The sequence below is a fragment of the Mesoplodon bidens genome, assembly GCF_964165515.1.
Source record: "Mesoplodon bidens genome assembly, chromosome: 2".
Classification (NCBI taxonomy): Eukaryota; Metazoa; Chordata; class Mammalia; order Artiodactyla; family Ziphiidae; genus Mesoplodon; species Mesoplodon bidens.
The window spans coordinates 23,237,358-23,252,960 of record NC_138177.1 but is presented as its reverse complement, the minus strand read 5'-3'; the positions used below and the strand labels follow the sequence as shown (position 1 = coordinate 23,252,960).

General features: G+C 38.0%; 1 protein-coding gene across 3 annotated transcripts in view; it reads left to right on the top strand.

Moving 5' to 3' along the window:
• The window catches only part of LIN9 (lin-9 DREAM MuvB core complex component), a 93,486-nt gene that overhangs the window by 11,621 nt on the left and 66,262 nt on the right, over positions 1-15,603 (top strand). For all 3 annotated transcript variants that reach the window (XM_081221382.1, XM_081221381.1, XM_081221383.1), the window contains exons 5-6: positions 9,017-9,150; positions 10,868-10,993. In XM_081221382.1, the coding sequence (XP_081077508.1) occupies positions 9,017-9,150; positions 10,868-10,993 (260 nt within the window). The remainder of the gene's footprint in view (positions 1-9,016; positions 9,151-10,867; positions 10,994-15,603) is intronic.

The window sequence follows — 15,603 nt, the reverse complement described above, 5'->3', positions numbered from 1 at the left end:
CTATTTACTAGGAAAATTTTCAAACATACGGAAAACTCTGGTCTTTGTGACTGTGAAACCATCCTGTCCTAAGTCTGTCCAAAGCTCTCCTCCCCAGGCACATATCATTCCTTCTGGGACTATTTCACAAAGGCCTTTCTACTTGTGAGCAATACAGAACAAATATAACATAGGACAGACATGATATGAGACTTCTTTAACTATGTGAAAAAATTTTATACCCTCTGAGTTTTCTCTTTTCTAGTCTTAACATGCCTAGTTCTTTCAATCTTCATTTACATGATATGCGTTGTTCCCTTACTCTCCTAGTCACAGCCTCAAACGTGGTGTATTCTATCTGTGTGTTTGTTTAAAGAGTACTATTCAGAGCTGGAAAATTACTAAAAACCAATGTTTATTCAGTACTTAGTATGTGCCAGGTCCTGTTCTAAGCACTTCATATGTATTACTTTGATTTAATCTTCAAACCCCCCATGAGTTAGGTTACTATTTTCTTATTTCCCATTTTTCAGGTGAGAAAACAGACACAGAGAAGGTTTTTTTGTTTTTTTTTTTTAACGTATTTATTTTTGGCTGCACTGGGTCTTCTCTGCTACGCGTGGGCTTTCTTTCTCTAGTTGCAGCGAGTGGGGGCTACTCTATGTTGCGGTGCGCAGGCTTCTCACTGTGGTGGCTTCTGTTGTGGCACAGCATGGGCTGTAGGCCCGCAGGCTTCAGTAGTTGTAGCACGTGGGCTCAGTAGTTGTGGCTCTCGGGCTCTAGAGCGCAGGCTCAGTAGTTGTGGCACACAGGCTTAGTTGCTCTGCAGCATGTGGGATATTCCCGGGCCAGGGCTCGAACCCATGTCACCTGCATTGGCAGGTGGATTCTTAACCACTGCGCCACCAGGGAAGTCCACAGAGAAGTTTCTTGTTCAAGATCACAAAGCTAATACGTGAAAGCTGATACTAAATGGCAGGCAACCTGTCTTCACAGGTCTACTTTTTTTGTTGTAGCTTTATTGAGATACAATTAACATAGCATACAATTTACCTATTTAAAGCGTACAATTCAGTCGTTTTAATATTTGCACAGAGGTGTGCAACTATCACCACAACCAATTTTAAGACATTTTCATCATCTCAAAGTAGCAGTCACTGTCCATTTTCCATTTGTTGAATAAACCCTTAGAAGTGTAATTGCTACAAGGGTATTTACACTTAAACTTTGAAAGATACTACCTAATAATCTATTTATAAAAGTTGTAATAATTTATATTTCCACTAACAGATTGAATATATTTCCTCATACTCACCAGAGGAATCTTTAATACAGTTTTATATGCAATGAGCCACCAATACCCTATTTTAGAATTTGGGTCAATAACTCAGTAGAAATAAAAATAGCACTCTTTCTGATAATAATACTTTATAATAATTTGGTTATTATTTATGCTAAATGACTCATGACATGTAATTTTTTTTTACATTAAAAAGTTAATTTTCTAAGTACAATGTGGTATCCTGAATTGGATTCTGGGACAGAAAAAGGACATTAATGGAAAAACTGGAGAAATCCGAATAAAGTCTGTGGTTTAGTTAATAGTATTATACGAATGTTAATTTCTTAGTTTTGACAAACCATGGTTATATAAGATGTTAACATTAGGGAAAGCTGGATGAAGGGCATATGGAACCTCTGTATTATCTTTGCAACTTTTCTATAAATCTACAATTTTTCCTAAGTAAAGTTTTATATTAAAAAATAAAAAGTTAATTTTGACCTTCACCTACCCTCCAGATCTGCTTCCCTCTTCCACTGGTAACCAACCACTGTAGTTTGATTATCCTTTTAGATTTTTTTAATACTTCTAAACCTTTATATATGTATTCATAGAAAATATATGGTATTGTTTTGTGTATGTAGTTTTAAAATTACATTTATAGTATTTTCATGATATTTTATCAGGCATCATTCTGTAATTTATTTTTTCACTCAAAAGTGTTTTTTTGTTTGTTTGTTTTGTTTTGGTTTGTTTGTTCTTTTGGGTTTTTTGCCTCGCGGCTTGCAGGGGTCTTAGTTTCCTGACCAGGGATCAAACCTGGGCCCCCTGCAGTGAAATCAAAAGTCTGTTTTTGAGATCTGGCCATGCTGACTGATTTAGTTAGACACGCTTCAGTATTTCATTTCTTTTTACTGTTTTGTAGTAGTCAATCTTATACCATAATTTATTTATAAATTCTCCTATTTTATGGGCATTCAAGTGGTTTCTAAGTTTTCATTATTACAAACAATGCTGTAGTGAACATCCCAAACGTATTTGTATAAATTTGCAAGTGTTTTTCTAGGGCAGCTGGCTAAAATGTGGAATTGCTGGATCACAGGATATGCACATTTAAAGTTTTTAAAGTAGTGCCAAATTATTCTCCAAAGAAACTGTACTGCCTTATACTTTCAACCAGTAATATATCACAGTGCCTATTTTACCTAATGCTTGTTAACTCAGTATATAACTAAACATCTAGATTTTTGCTAATCTCACTTGTTTTAGTTGGCATGTCATCTATGAGTGACGGTGAGATACTTTTCATATATGTTGACAAACTTTCTTTCCTTAGCTCTAAACTGTTTGTCTTTCTCCGGTTTTTTATTAGATTGTTGGTCATTTTCTTATTAGTTTGTAAGAATTTATGTATATTAAGAATATTAGCCCTTTGGCTGTTCATACTGGATATAATTTTTTTCACAGTTTGTAGTTTGTCTTGTGATTTGTTTCTATGTTTTTCACCATAGAGGACTGAAAAAAATTCTAAGGGTCAAATATAGCTGTGTTTCCTTTTAATGACTTTTTGATTTTATGATTAGAAAGACCTTCCCTCGTCTAACATTTATAGTTTTAGAATTCTTTCTATATTTCTTATTTCATTTTTTTTTAAAAAAATGTTTAAATCTTCAGTCCATCTGGAATTTATTTTGGAATAAAGAATGAGGTAAGACTGCAACCGAATTTTTTTCCTAGAGGACTACTTATTTGTCCTGGGTAACATTTACTGAACAATCCATCTTTTATACATTGGTTTATAATGCTGCTGCATGACCAGCTATATTCCTGTATATATTTGGGATTATATCTAGACTTTTTTTTTTTAAAGAATTCAAATGGGGAAGACCAAGTTACTTTCTTTTTTTTCTTTAAGTTTTTGTTTGTTTGTTTGTTTATGGTTGCATTGGGTCTTCGTTGCTGCACGCAGGCTTTTTCTAGTTGCAGCAAGTGGGGGCTACTCTTCGTTTTGGTGTGTGAGCTTCTCCTTGCGGTGGCTTGTTGCAGAGCACGGGCTTCGGTGGTTGTGGTACATGGGCCCTAGAGCATGAGGGCTTCAGTAGTTGTGGTGCTCCAGTAGTTGTAGCATGGGCTTAGTTGCTCTGTGGCATGTGGGCTCTTCCTGGACCAGGGATCGAACCCATGTTCCCTGCATTGGCAGGTGGATTCTTAACCACTGTGCCACCAGGGAAATGCCTATTTCTAGACTTTCTATCTCTTTATATCTAGCATGTCTCTGTATGTGCTTGTGTCAACTTTTTTTTTTAATTTATTTTTTGGCCACATGGGACCTTCGTTGCTGCGTGTGGGCTTTCCCTAGTTGTGGTGAGCGGGGGCTACTCTTCATTGTGGCATGTGGGCTTCTCATTGTGGTAGCTTCTCTTGTTGTGGAGCACAGGCTCTAGGGCACACGGGCTTCAGTAGTTGTGACACATAGACCCAGTAGTTTTGGCTCGTGGGCTCTAGAGCGCAGGCTCAGTAGTTGTGGTGCATGGGCTTAGTTGATCCGCGGCATGTGGGATCTTCCCGGACCAGGGATTGAACCCATGTCCCCTGCATTGGCAGGAGGACTCTTAACCACTGCGCCACCAGGGAAGTCCCTCAATTTGTTTTAATGTGACTTTATATTGTGTTTTAATCTCTGATATAACATTATTACTTATCCTTTTTTAAGATTTTCCTAAGTATACTTGCACATTTATTTTTCCATATGAACTTCAGAATCAACTTGACTAGGAAAAAAATTCTGTTGGGATTTTCATTGATGTTGAACTAATATTATAAATTAATTTTGGGGTTATGACATGTAACATTGATACTACCCATCCAAGAACTGGTTGTAGTTCTACTTATTCAAGCCTTAGTACCCCTTGGTAGACTTTAAAATTTTTTTCCATGTCAATCTTGCACATTTCTTAAGTATATTCTTAGGTGTTTAATACTTTTTGTTCTTGCTGTTTTTGCTGTCATAAACAGGATATTTCTTCGTTTGATTTGTTCTCATTGATATATAGAAAAGATAATTATTTATTTATCTATTTATTTCTCTATTTATTTATTTATTTTTGGCTACGTTGGGTCTTTGTTGCTGTGCATGGGCTTTCTCTAGTGGCAGCGAGCAGGGGCTCCTCTTCATTATGGTGTGTGGGCTTCTCGTTGCGGTGTGTGGGCTTCTCATTGTAGTGGCTTCTCTTGTTGTGGAGCATGGACTCTAGGTGCGTGGGTTTCAGTAGTTGTGGCACTCGGGCTCAGTAGTTGTGGCTCACAGGCTCTAGAGGGCAGGCTTAGTAGTTGTGGTGCACTGGCATAGTTGCTCTGCGGCATGTGGGCTCTTCCTGGAGCAGGGTTCGAACCTGTGTCGCCTACATTGGCAGGTGGATTCTTAACCACTGCACCACCAGGGAAGTCCTGATAATGGTTTTTTTTTGGTTTATTTTCCATTATATTGCAAACTTAAAGTACCATTGTGTCATCTCTTGTCATCAGTGGAAACAAGCCCTTTGATGTACTCTTGCAGGGAGTATACATGACCAATATCCCTTTTGAGGCAGTTTATCTCCTCTTTTGCTTCTTCAGGATCTGGGCTTTAGGGGTTCTGTGGGGCTGATGTTTGTGTAATGACCTTGATATTTCCTGTGTCCTTGGGCCTCTGGTCAGTCTCCTTCAGGCATTGATAATTTGATTTCGTGGCTGTAGGTTGGAGGCCTCAGTTCCTTGCCACATGGATCTCTCCTGAGGGCTGCTTGAATGTCCTCATAACATGGCAGCTGGCTTACCCCAGGATGAATGATCTGACACAAGGTCGCCATCCCTGGTTTCACATCAGCATGACCTCAGGCACAAACCTCTTTGTTTTTCCATTGTGTCTTTAAGTTACTTGTTGAAACAGCTGGCCCGGGGTCCCAAGGACTGTCGCAGCTTCGGCTGGTGGAGCCCCTCCAGAGCCGGCAGCCTCAGTGAGTCTGCCCTCCCCTCGGGCTCTGGGGCAGTTCAGTCGATAATGATTTTTTTTAAATAGAGATTTCTGTGTAACAACTTTGTTTTCTCCCACTTTATTAATTTATTCCTTTTAATGGTTATAGTTGATTTTCTTGAGTTTTCTGGGGGAGTCATATCACCTGAAAATAATGGTAATTTTGTCTTCTCCTTTACAGTTTTCTTCCTTTTGTTTAATTGGCTAATTCCATCAAAACAGTGTCAAAAATAGGGGTATAATCAACATCTTTGTCATATTCCTCACTTTAATGAGAATGTTTTTAGAATTTTAACATTGAATATGATAATGACCTTTCTTTTTCTTTTAATTGATTAATTATTTTATTTTATTTTTGGCTGAATTGGGTCTTCGTTGCTGCACGTGGGCTTTCTCTAGTTGTGGCGAGCCGGGGCTACTCTTCTTTGCAGTGTGCGGGCTTCTCATTGCGGTGGCTTGTTGCGGAGCACGGGCTCTAGGCGCACGGGCTTCAGAAGTTGCGGCATGAGGGCTAAGTAGTTGTGGCTCGCGGGCTCTAGAGTGCAGGCTCAGTAGTTGTGGCACACGGGCTTAGTTGCTCCGTGGCATGTGGGATCTTCCCGGACCAGGGCTCGAACCCTTGTCCCCTGCATTGGCAGGCGGATTCTTAACCACTGTGCCACCAGGGAAGTCCAATACTGACCTTTTGATTGGAATAGGGAGAAACGTGTTTTGAAGGTTAAGAAAGTGTTCATCTATTTTTATTTTCTTGGTCATTATTGCTAAAGGTTTGTCAATTTTGTTGATTTTTTCCAAAGAACTTTTGGTTTTATTGATTTTTCTCTGTTGGTTTTCGATTTTTTCTTTCTATTATTTATGCTCTAATTTTTATTATTTTCTTCCTCTGCTTGCTTTGAGTTTTCTTCTTTCTCTAGTTTCTTAAGGTGGAAGGATAAGTTATTTATTTGAAATTTTTCCTTTTTTCTAATATAAGCATTTACCCAATGAATTAAATTTCCCTTCAAGTACTACTTTAGTTGTATCATTTAACTTCTGGTATATCATGTTTTTTTAGTCATTTTGTCTACTTTTATATTCCATTAAGAGTTTCTTTTTTTAATGGACATTGAATTTTATCAAGTGTTTTTAGCATCAGTGCAGGTGATCATATGACTTTTATTGTTTGATTTATTAATAATGACAGATTACATTAATAGTTTTCTAATACTGACCCATCCTTGTATTCTTGACATGAATGAATTCCACTTGGTTGTGTTGTATTCTTTTGATGTTCTGATGGTGTTTTTTAAGCTTTTTAAAAAATGAAATGTAATTGACAACATTATATTAAGGTATACATGATGATTTCAGTATTTGTATATATTGTGAAATGATCATCACAGTAAGTCTACTATCATTAACATCCATTACCATAGTTACAAAAATATTTTTCTTGTAATGAGAACTTTAAAAATTTATTCTCTTAGCAACTTTCAGGTATACAATATGGTATATTCACCATTCTGTACATTACATCCTCATGACTTAGTTATTTTATAACTGGAGGTTTGTATCTTTTGACCTTTTTTATCCATTTCATTTGCCCCCCTACCCCTGTCTTTGGCAACCACCAGTCTATTCTCTGTATCTATTGAGTTGGGTTTTTTGTGGGGAGGGAAGTAATTTTTTTTTTAGGTCACACATATAAGTAAAATTATATGGTGTTTGTCTTTCTCTGTCTGACTTATTTCACTTAGCATAATGTCCTCAAGGCCTATCCATGTTGTCACAAATGGCAAGATTTCCTTCTTTTTTATGACTGAATAATATTATATATATATATATATATATACATATATATACACACACACACACACCACATTTTCTTCATTCATTTGTCAGTGAATGCATAGGTTGTTTCCATGTCTTGGCTATTGTAAATAATACTGCAACAAACATGGGGCTGCATGTATCTTTTGGAGATAGTTCATTTCCTTTGGATAAACACCCAGAGTTAGAATTGCTGGATTATGTGGTACTTCTGTTTTTAATTTTTTGAGGAACCTCCATACTGTTTTCCGTACTGGCTGCACCGATTTACATTTCCAGCAACAGTTCACAGGGTTCTCTTTTCTCCACATGCTCTCCAACACTTGTTATTTCTTGCCTTTTTGATAATAGCCATTCTAACAGGTGTGAGGTTATATCTCGCTGTGGCATTTGTCTGATGATTAGTGATGTTGAGCACCTTTTCATGTACCTGTTAGCCATTTGTGTCTTCTTTGGAAAAATGTCTATTCAGCATCTCTGCCCATTTTTTAACCAGGTTGTCTTTTTGTTTTTGAGTTCTATGAGTTTCTTACATACTTTGGGTATTAATTTCTTATCAGATATATGATTTGCAAACATTTTCTCTTGTTCTGTAGGCTGCCTTTTCATTTTGTTGATTGTTTCTTTTGCAATGCAGAAGCTTTTTAGTTTGATGTAATCCCACTTGTTGATTGTTGCTTCTGTTACCTTTGCTTTTGGTATCATCCCCAAAAAATCATTGCCAAGACCAGTGTCAAGGAGATTTTTCCCTATGTTTTCTTCTAGGAATTTTATGGCTTTAATTTATGGCTTTAATCCATTTTGAGTTAAGTTTTATGAGTGGTGTAAAACAGGAAGCCAGTTTCATTCTTTTGCACGTGAAAACCATTTCCCAACACCATTTATCAAAGAGACTGTCTTTTCCTCATTGAGTATTCTTGGTTACCTTGTCAAATATCAGTTAACCATATATGCGTGCATTTATTTCTGGGCTCACTTCTGTTCCATTGCTCTAATGTGTCTGTTTTTTTTGTTTTTTGTTTTTTTGTGTGTGGTATGTGGGCCTCTCACTGCTGCGGCCTCTCCCATTGTGGAGCACAGGCTCCAGATGCGCAGGCTCAGCGGCCATGGCTCACGGGCCCAGCCGCTCCGCGGCATGTGGGATCTTCCCAGACCGGGGCACGAACCTGTGTCCCCTGCATCAGCAGGAGGACTCTCAACCACTGCGCCACCAGGGAAGCCCTAATGTGTCTGTTTTCATGCTAGTCCCATCGTGTTTTGATTACTGTAGCTTTGTAATATAGTTTATAATCAGGGAGCATGATGCCTCCAGCTTTGTTCTTTTTTCTCAGGATTACTTTGGCTATTCAGGTTTTTTTGCAGTTTCATAACAGTTTTAGTATTACTTGTTCTATTTCTGTGAAAAATGCCATTGAAATTTTAATAGGGATTGCATTGAATCTGTAGATTGCTTTGGGTATTATGGACATGTTAACAATATTCTTCCAATCCATGAGTACAAAACATCTTTCCAAACATTTTTAAAGTTCATACAAATGAGTAATATTTTCTGCAGGTTCTTTCTCTCACTCTCACTCTGTCTCTCACAATAGTGTCAGAGTCCTTACTTGTCTTTTCTGGCCCTAGAACTCTAGAAATATTTTTCACAAGTATCTTCTTCCTGCATACCTAAATTGAAATTACACTGTAGTGAAAACATGGCGGGGGCAAGTATTTCACCCTCGTCAAAATATGTTATGAAATTGGAGGCTTTAACTTTGTAAGAAATAATCAGAATGTATATTTGTTAAATAATAACAAAAATTTTCATTTTGGATATTGTTTTATCTTTTTGAGTACCTACCATAATCTGCCTTTTTACAAATGTATTCATTGTTATAGATGTTTGTTTTTACTTAATGGAACTGTAATTTCTCTCTTTTTTTATTGTACAGAAATTTACAGCAACAATGTCAACACCAGATAAGAAGGCCTCACAGAAGATTGGTTTTCGATTACGTAACTTACTCAAGCTTCCCAAAGCACATAAGTGGTGCATATATGAGTGGTTCTACTCAAATATAGATAAGTATGTATCATGGCTCATATCACAAGTATCATTTGAACCAGAAGTTTAAGATTTTCAAATGTTAAAAGCCTCAACCTGGGCTTCCCTGGTGGCGCAGTGGTTGAGAGTCCACCTGCTGATGCAGGGGACACGGGTTCGTGCCCCAGTCTGGGAGGATCCCACACGCTGTGGAGCGGCTGGGCCCGTGAGCCATGGCCACTGAGCCTGCGCGTCCGGAGCCTATGCTCCGCAATGGGAGAGGCTGCAGCAGTGAGAGGCCCGTGTACCGCAAAAAAAAAAAAAAAAAAAAAAAATCTTTCAAAGCCTCAACTGAGCTTTTCTAGAGGTCTAGTTTGATTCTATTTTTTTTCCTGAATTTCTTTTTCTATTCCTCATTCTAGTTTGATCCATTTCCGTTTTTCATAGTTTTCTTCCCTCCTCTCCCTTTTGGGGAAGAAGTTGTTATATGTTTTTCTGAAAAATCAAATGAAAGTATAATCTCCATATTATAATTTAGAAAGACTATGGAGTGGAGATACCCTAAAAACAAAGCACCATTATTTGCAGTGAATGGGACTTGTTTTATAAATCTCGAGATTTTAAATGCTAGTATAATAGTAGAGAAACAGTTATTAATGGTAAAAGTGGTTCAGGAAGATTTTTATGAGTCTTTCTATTTGGGGGATGATATTCATGCACTTTAGTTATACGTAAATGTTTAAGTAGAACATAGTAGGGGCTTCCCTGGTGGCGCAGTGGTTGAGAGTCGGCCTGCTGATGCAGGGGACATGGGTTCGTGCCCCGGTCTGGGAAGATCCCACATGCCGCGGAGCGGCTGGGCCCATGAGCCATGGCTGCTGAGCCTGCGCGTCCGGAGCCTGTGCTCCGCAATGGGAGAGGCCACAACAGTGAGAGGCCCGCGTACCACAAAAAAAAAAAAAAAGAACATAGTAAGAGGTTTGGGTGAAATCCAATTATTCAACAACAATTTATTGAGGAAAAATTCTGATTTCTCATCCACCACAATCTAATCTTATCTAATCCATACCAGTCAGTGGTGCTTGCTTTGCTGACTGCTTATCTTTATTTCCTTTCTCTGCTTTCACCAGTTGCCTACTCTGAACCTTGTGAATCTCATGAACATTCATATTTAAGCCCAAGACATTCATGTGTCATTGCTGAGACTGGTTCCTGGTTTCCCAAACTCATGAATAAAATTGTTTTATTTTTGTCCACAATTTTTTTCATAGGCTTAAGAGAGCTCTTAGGGTGTCCTAGTATGATCCGAGTTCTCGAGTTCCCAAGAACTAATCTAACACTCTGGAGTCCCCCAGTTTTCTAAAACTGATTTACTCTCAAAGAGAACTCCATGGTGATGGTACTACTTTTGGGACAAAGATACTTTGTAGCTAACATTGTTTATCCTCACCAGATATGGTAATGCCAAGATAACCTCTGGAAGGATAGACTCCTATACGAGATTTTTAACAAAAATCAGTGTCTCTTGGAGTCTCAAGCAGACAGTATTTCTTGAGTAACTTTTACACATTATTTGTTTTGTAAATGCAAAGGATTTAGTTTAATTTTAACACTTGGAATTTGTGCCTGTTTTGGGTAGATGTGAACGTTTGGCATCTTGTGATTAATTTGTTGAAAATTGGAATGCATATTTTGAATTTTATGGCTCTTAAGTAACACACTGTATATTAACTATTAAAATACTATTTCTGTTTTACAGACCACTTTTTGAAGGCGACAATGACTTCTGTGTGTGTCTAAAGGAATCTTTTCCTAATTTGAAAACAAGAAAGTTAACAAGAGTAGAATGGGGAAAGATCAGGCGGCTTATGGGGAAACCACGGAGGTAAAAATAATGTTTTTATTTAAAATCAAATTAATAAATTAGTTGGTAGTATCATTACCATACTGACTTTTTCATCTTCAAAAGGACTAGTACCAAAAAAAAACTTCCCAGAATAGTTATATGTTAAATATATCCTACTGACAAACATTAATATAGGTGCTTTTTATACTTATGCATCTTATAATTAAATGCACAATTTCATTTTTATTCAGGTCACAGGCTTTGAACATAATTTTGTTATAAAATCTATGCTCCACTATGTTCCAAAAAATATTTAAGAATGCACTAAAAATCATTTAATGAAGCTATAAGGTTATGCATACATTGTTTTTTTATCCTTTGAAATTTTAATTTTTTAGTGAAAACAAAGAATTAAACAATTGTGAACTTTATTAACATTTTGTGGTGTGACAAACATAAATACGTTTTATAATTTCTAGAAACATGCTATTTCATAGTACAATCTTTTTTTCTTTTTTTTAACATCTTTATTGGAGTATAATTGCTTTACAGTGGTGTGTTAGTTTCTGCTTTATAACAAAGTGAATCAGTTATACATATACATATGTTCCCATATCTCTTCCCTCTTGCATCTCCCTCCCTCCCACCCTCCCTATCCCACCCCTCTAGGTGGTCACAAAGCACCGAGCTGACCTCCCTGTGCTATGCGGCTGCTTCCCACTAGCTATCTATTTTATGTTTGGTAGTGTATATATGTCCGTGCCACTCTCTTACTTTGTCACAGCTTACCCTTCCCCCTCCCCATATCCTCAAGTCCATTCTCTAGTAGGTCTGTGTCTTTATTCCTGTCTTACCCCTAGGTTCTTCATGACATTTTTTTTCCTTAAATTCCATATATATGTGTTAGCATATGGTATTTGTCTTTGTCTTTCTGACTTACTTCACTCTGTATGACAGACACTAGGTCCATCACCTCATTACAAATAGCTCAATTTCGTTTCTTTTTATGGCTGAGTAATATTCCATTGTATATATGTGCCACATCTTCTTTATCCATTCATCCGATGATGGACACTTAGGTTGTTTCCATCTCCTGGCTATTGTAAATAGAGCTGCAATGAACATCTGGTACATGACTCTTTGAATTATGGTTTTCTCAGGGTATATGCCCAGTAGTGGGATTGCTGGGTCATATGGTAGTTCTATTTGTAGTTTTTTAAGGAACCTCCATACTGTTCTCCATAGTGGCTGTACCAATTCACATTCCCACCAGCAGTGCAAGAGGGTTCCCTTTTCTCCACACCCTCTCCAGCATTTATTGTTTGTAGATTTTTTTGATGATGGCCATTCTGACCGGTGTGAGATGATATCTCGTTGTAGTTTTGATTTGCATTTCTCTAATGATTAATGATGTTAAGCATTCTTTCATGTGTTTGTTGGCAGACTGTATATCTTCTTTGGAGAAATGTCTGTTTAGGTCTTCTGCCCATTTTTGGATTGGGTTGTTTGTTTTTTTGTTATTGAGCTGCATGAGCCGCTTGTAAATTTTGGAGATTAATCCTTTGTCAGTTGCTTCATTTGCAAATATTTTCTCCCATTCTGAGGGTTGTCTTTTGGTCTTCTTTATGGTTTCCTTTGTTGTGCAAAAGCTTTGCAGTTCCATTAGGTCCCATTTGTTTATTTTTGTTTTTATTTCCATTTCTCTAGGAGGTGGGTCCAAAAGGATCTTGCTGTGATTTATGTCATAGAGTGTTCTGCCTATGTTTTCCTCTAAGAGTTTTGATAGTTTTTGGCCTTACATTTAGGTCTTTAATCCATTTTGAGCTTATTTTTGTGTATGGTGTTAAAGAGTGATCTAATCTCATACTTTTACATGTCCCTGTCCAGTTTTCCCAGCACCACTTATTGTAGAGGCTGTCCTTTCTCCACTGTACATTCCTGCCTCCTTTATCAAAGATAAGGTGACCATATGTGCGTGGGTTTATCTCTAGGCTTTCTATCCGGTTCCATTGATCTATCTTTCTGTTTTTGTGCCAGTACCATACTGTCTTGATTACTGTAGCTTTGTAGTATAGTCTGAAGTAAGGGAGCCTGATTCCTCTAGCTCCGTTTTGCATTCTCAAGATTGCTTTGGCTATTCAGGGTCTTTGGTGTTTCCATACAAACTGTGAAATTTTTTGTTCTAGTTCTGTGAAAAATGCCAGTGGTAATTTGATAGGGATTGCATTGAATCTGTAGATTGCTTTGGGTAGTAGAGTCATTTTCACAATGTTGATTCTTCCAATCCAAGAACATGGTATATCTCTCCATCTATTTGTATCATCTTTAATTTTTTTCATCAGTGTCTTATAATTTTCTGCCTACAGGTCTTTTGTCTCCTTAGGTAGATTTATTCCTAGATATTTTATTCTTTTTGTTGCAGTGGTAAATGGAAGTGTTTTCTTGATTTCACTTTCAGAATTTTCATCATTAGTGTATAGGAATGCCAGAGATTTCTGTGCATTAATTTTGTATCCTGCTAATTTACCAAATTCATTGATTAGCTCTCGTAGTTTTCTGGTAGCATCTTTAGGATTCCCTATGTATAGTATCATGTCATCTGCAAACAGTGACAGCTTTACTTCTTCTTTTCCAATTTGGATTCCTTTTATTTCCTTTTCTTCTCTGATTGCTGTGGCTAAAACTTCCAAAACTATGTTGAATAAGAGTGGTGAGAGTGGGCAACCTTGTCTTGTTCGTGATCTTAGTGGAAATGGTTTCAGTTTTTCACCATTGAGGACGATGTTGGCTGTGGTTTTGTCATATATGGCCTTTATTGTGTTGAGGAAAGTCCCCTCTATGCCTACTTTCTGCAGGTTTTTTTTTTTTTTTTTTGCAGTACGTGGGCCTCTCACTGTTGTGGCCTCTCACCCTGCGGAGCACAGGCTCCGGACGCGCAGGCCCAGCGGCCATGGCTCACGGGCCCAGCCGCTCCACGGCATGTGGGATCTTCCCGGACCGGGGCACGAACCCATGTCCCCTGCACCAGCAGGCGGACCCTCAACCACCGCGCCACCAGGGAAGCCCTAGTCTTTATTTTAAAGTCTATTTTGTCTGATACGAGAATTGCTACTCCAGCTTTCTTTTGATTTCCATTTGCATGGAATATCTTTTTCTATCCCCTTACTTTCAGTCTGTATGTGTCTCTAGGTCTGAAGTGGGTCTCTTGTAGGTCTTGTTTTTGTATACATTCAGCCAATCTATGTCTTTTGGTGGGAGCATTTAGTCCATTTACATTTAAGGTAATTATCGATATGTATGTTCCTATTCCCATTTTCTTAATTGTTTTGGGTTCGTTATTGTAGGTCTTTTCCTTCTGTTGTGTTTCTTGTCTAGAGAAGTTCCTTTAGCATTTGTTGTAAAGCTGGTTTGGTGGTGCTGAACTCTCTCAGCTTTTGCTTGTCTGTAAAGGTTTTAATTTCTCCATCAAATCTTAATGAGATCCTTGCTGGGTAGAGTAATCTTGATTGCAGTTTTTTCTCCTTCATCACTTTAAATATGTCCTGCCAGTCCCTTCTGGCTTGCAGAGCTTCTGTTGAAAGATCAGCTGTTAACCTTATGGGGATTCCCGTGTGTGTTATTTGTTGTTTTTCCCTTGCTGCTTTTAACATGTTTTCTTTGTATTTAATTTTTGACAGTTTGATTAATATGTATCTTGGTGTATTTCTCCTTGGATTTATTCTGTATGGGACTCTCTGTGCCTCCTGGACTTGATTAACTATTTCCTTTCCCATATTAGGGAAGTTTTCAACTATAATCTCTTCAAATATTTTCTCAGTCCCTTTCTTTTTCTCTTCTTCTTCTGGAACCCCTATAATTCGAATGTTGGTGCGTTTAATGTTGTCCCAGAGGTCTCTGAGACTGTCCTCAGTTCTTTTCATTCTTTTTTCTTTATTCTGCTCTGCAGTAGTTTTTTCCACTATTTTATCTTCCACGTCACTTATCCGTTCTTCCGCCTCAGTTATTCTGCTATTGATCCCATCTAGAGTATTTTAAATTTCAATTTTGGGTGGTTCATCGTTGCTTGTTTCATCTTTAGTTCTTCTAGTTCCTTGTTAAATGTTTCTTGCATTTTGTCTATTCTATTTCCAAGATTTTGAATCATCTTTACTATCATTATTCTGAATTCTTTTTCAGGTAGACTGCCTATTTCCTCTTCATTTGTTAGGTCTGGTGGGTTTTTATCTTGCTCCTTCACCTGCTGTGTGTTTTTCTGTCTTCTCATTTTGCTTATCTTACTGTGTTTGGGGTCTCCTTTTTGCAGGCTGCAGGTTCGTAGTTCCCATTGTTTTTGTTGTCTGTCCGCAGTGGCTAAGGTTGGTTCAGTGGGTTGTGGAGGGGACTAGTGCCTGTGTTCTGGTGGATGAGGCTGGATCTTGTCTTTCTGTTGGGCAGGTCTACGTCTGGTGGTGTGTTTTGGGGTGTCTGTGGACTTATTATGATTTTAGGCAGCCTCTCTGCTAATGGGTGAGGTTGTGTTCCTGTCTTGCTAGTTGTTTGGCATAGGTTGTCCAGCACTGTAGCTTGCTGGTCGTTGAGTGAAGCTGGGTGCTGGTGTTGAGATGGAGATCTCTGGGAGATTTTTGCCGTTTGATATTATATGGAGCTGG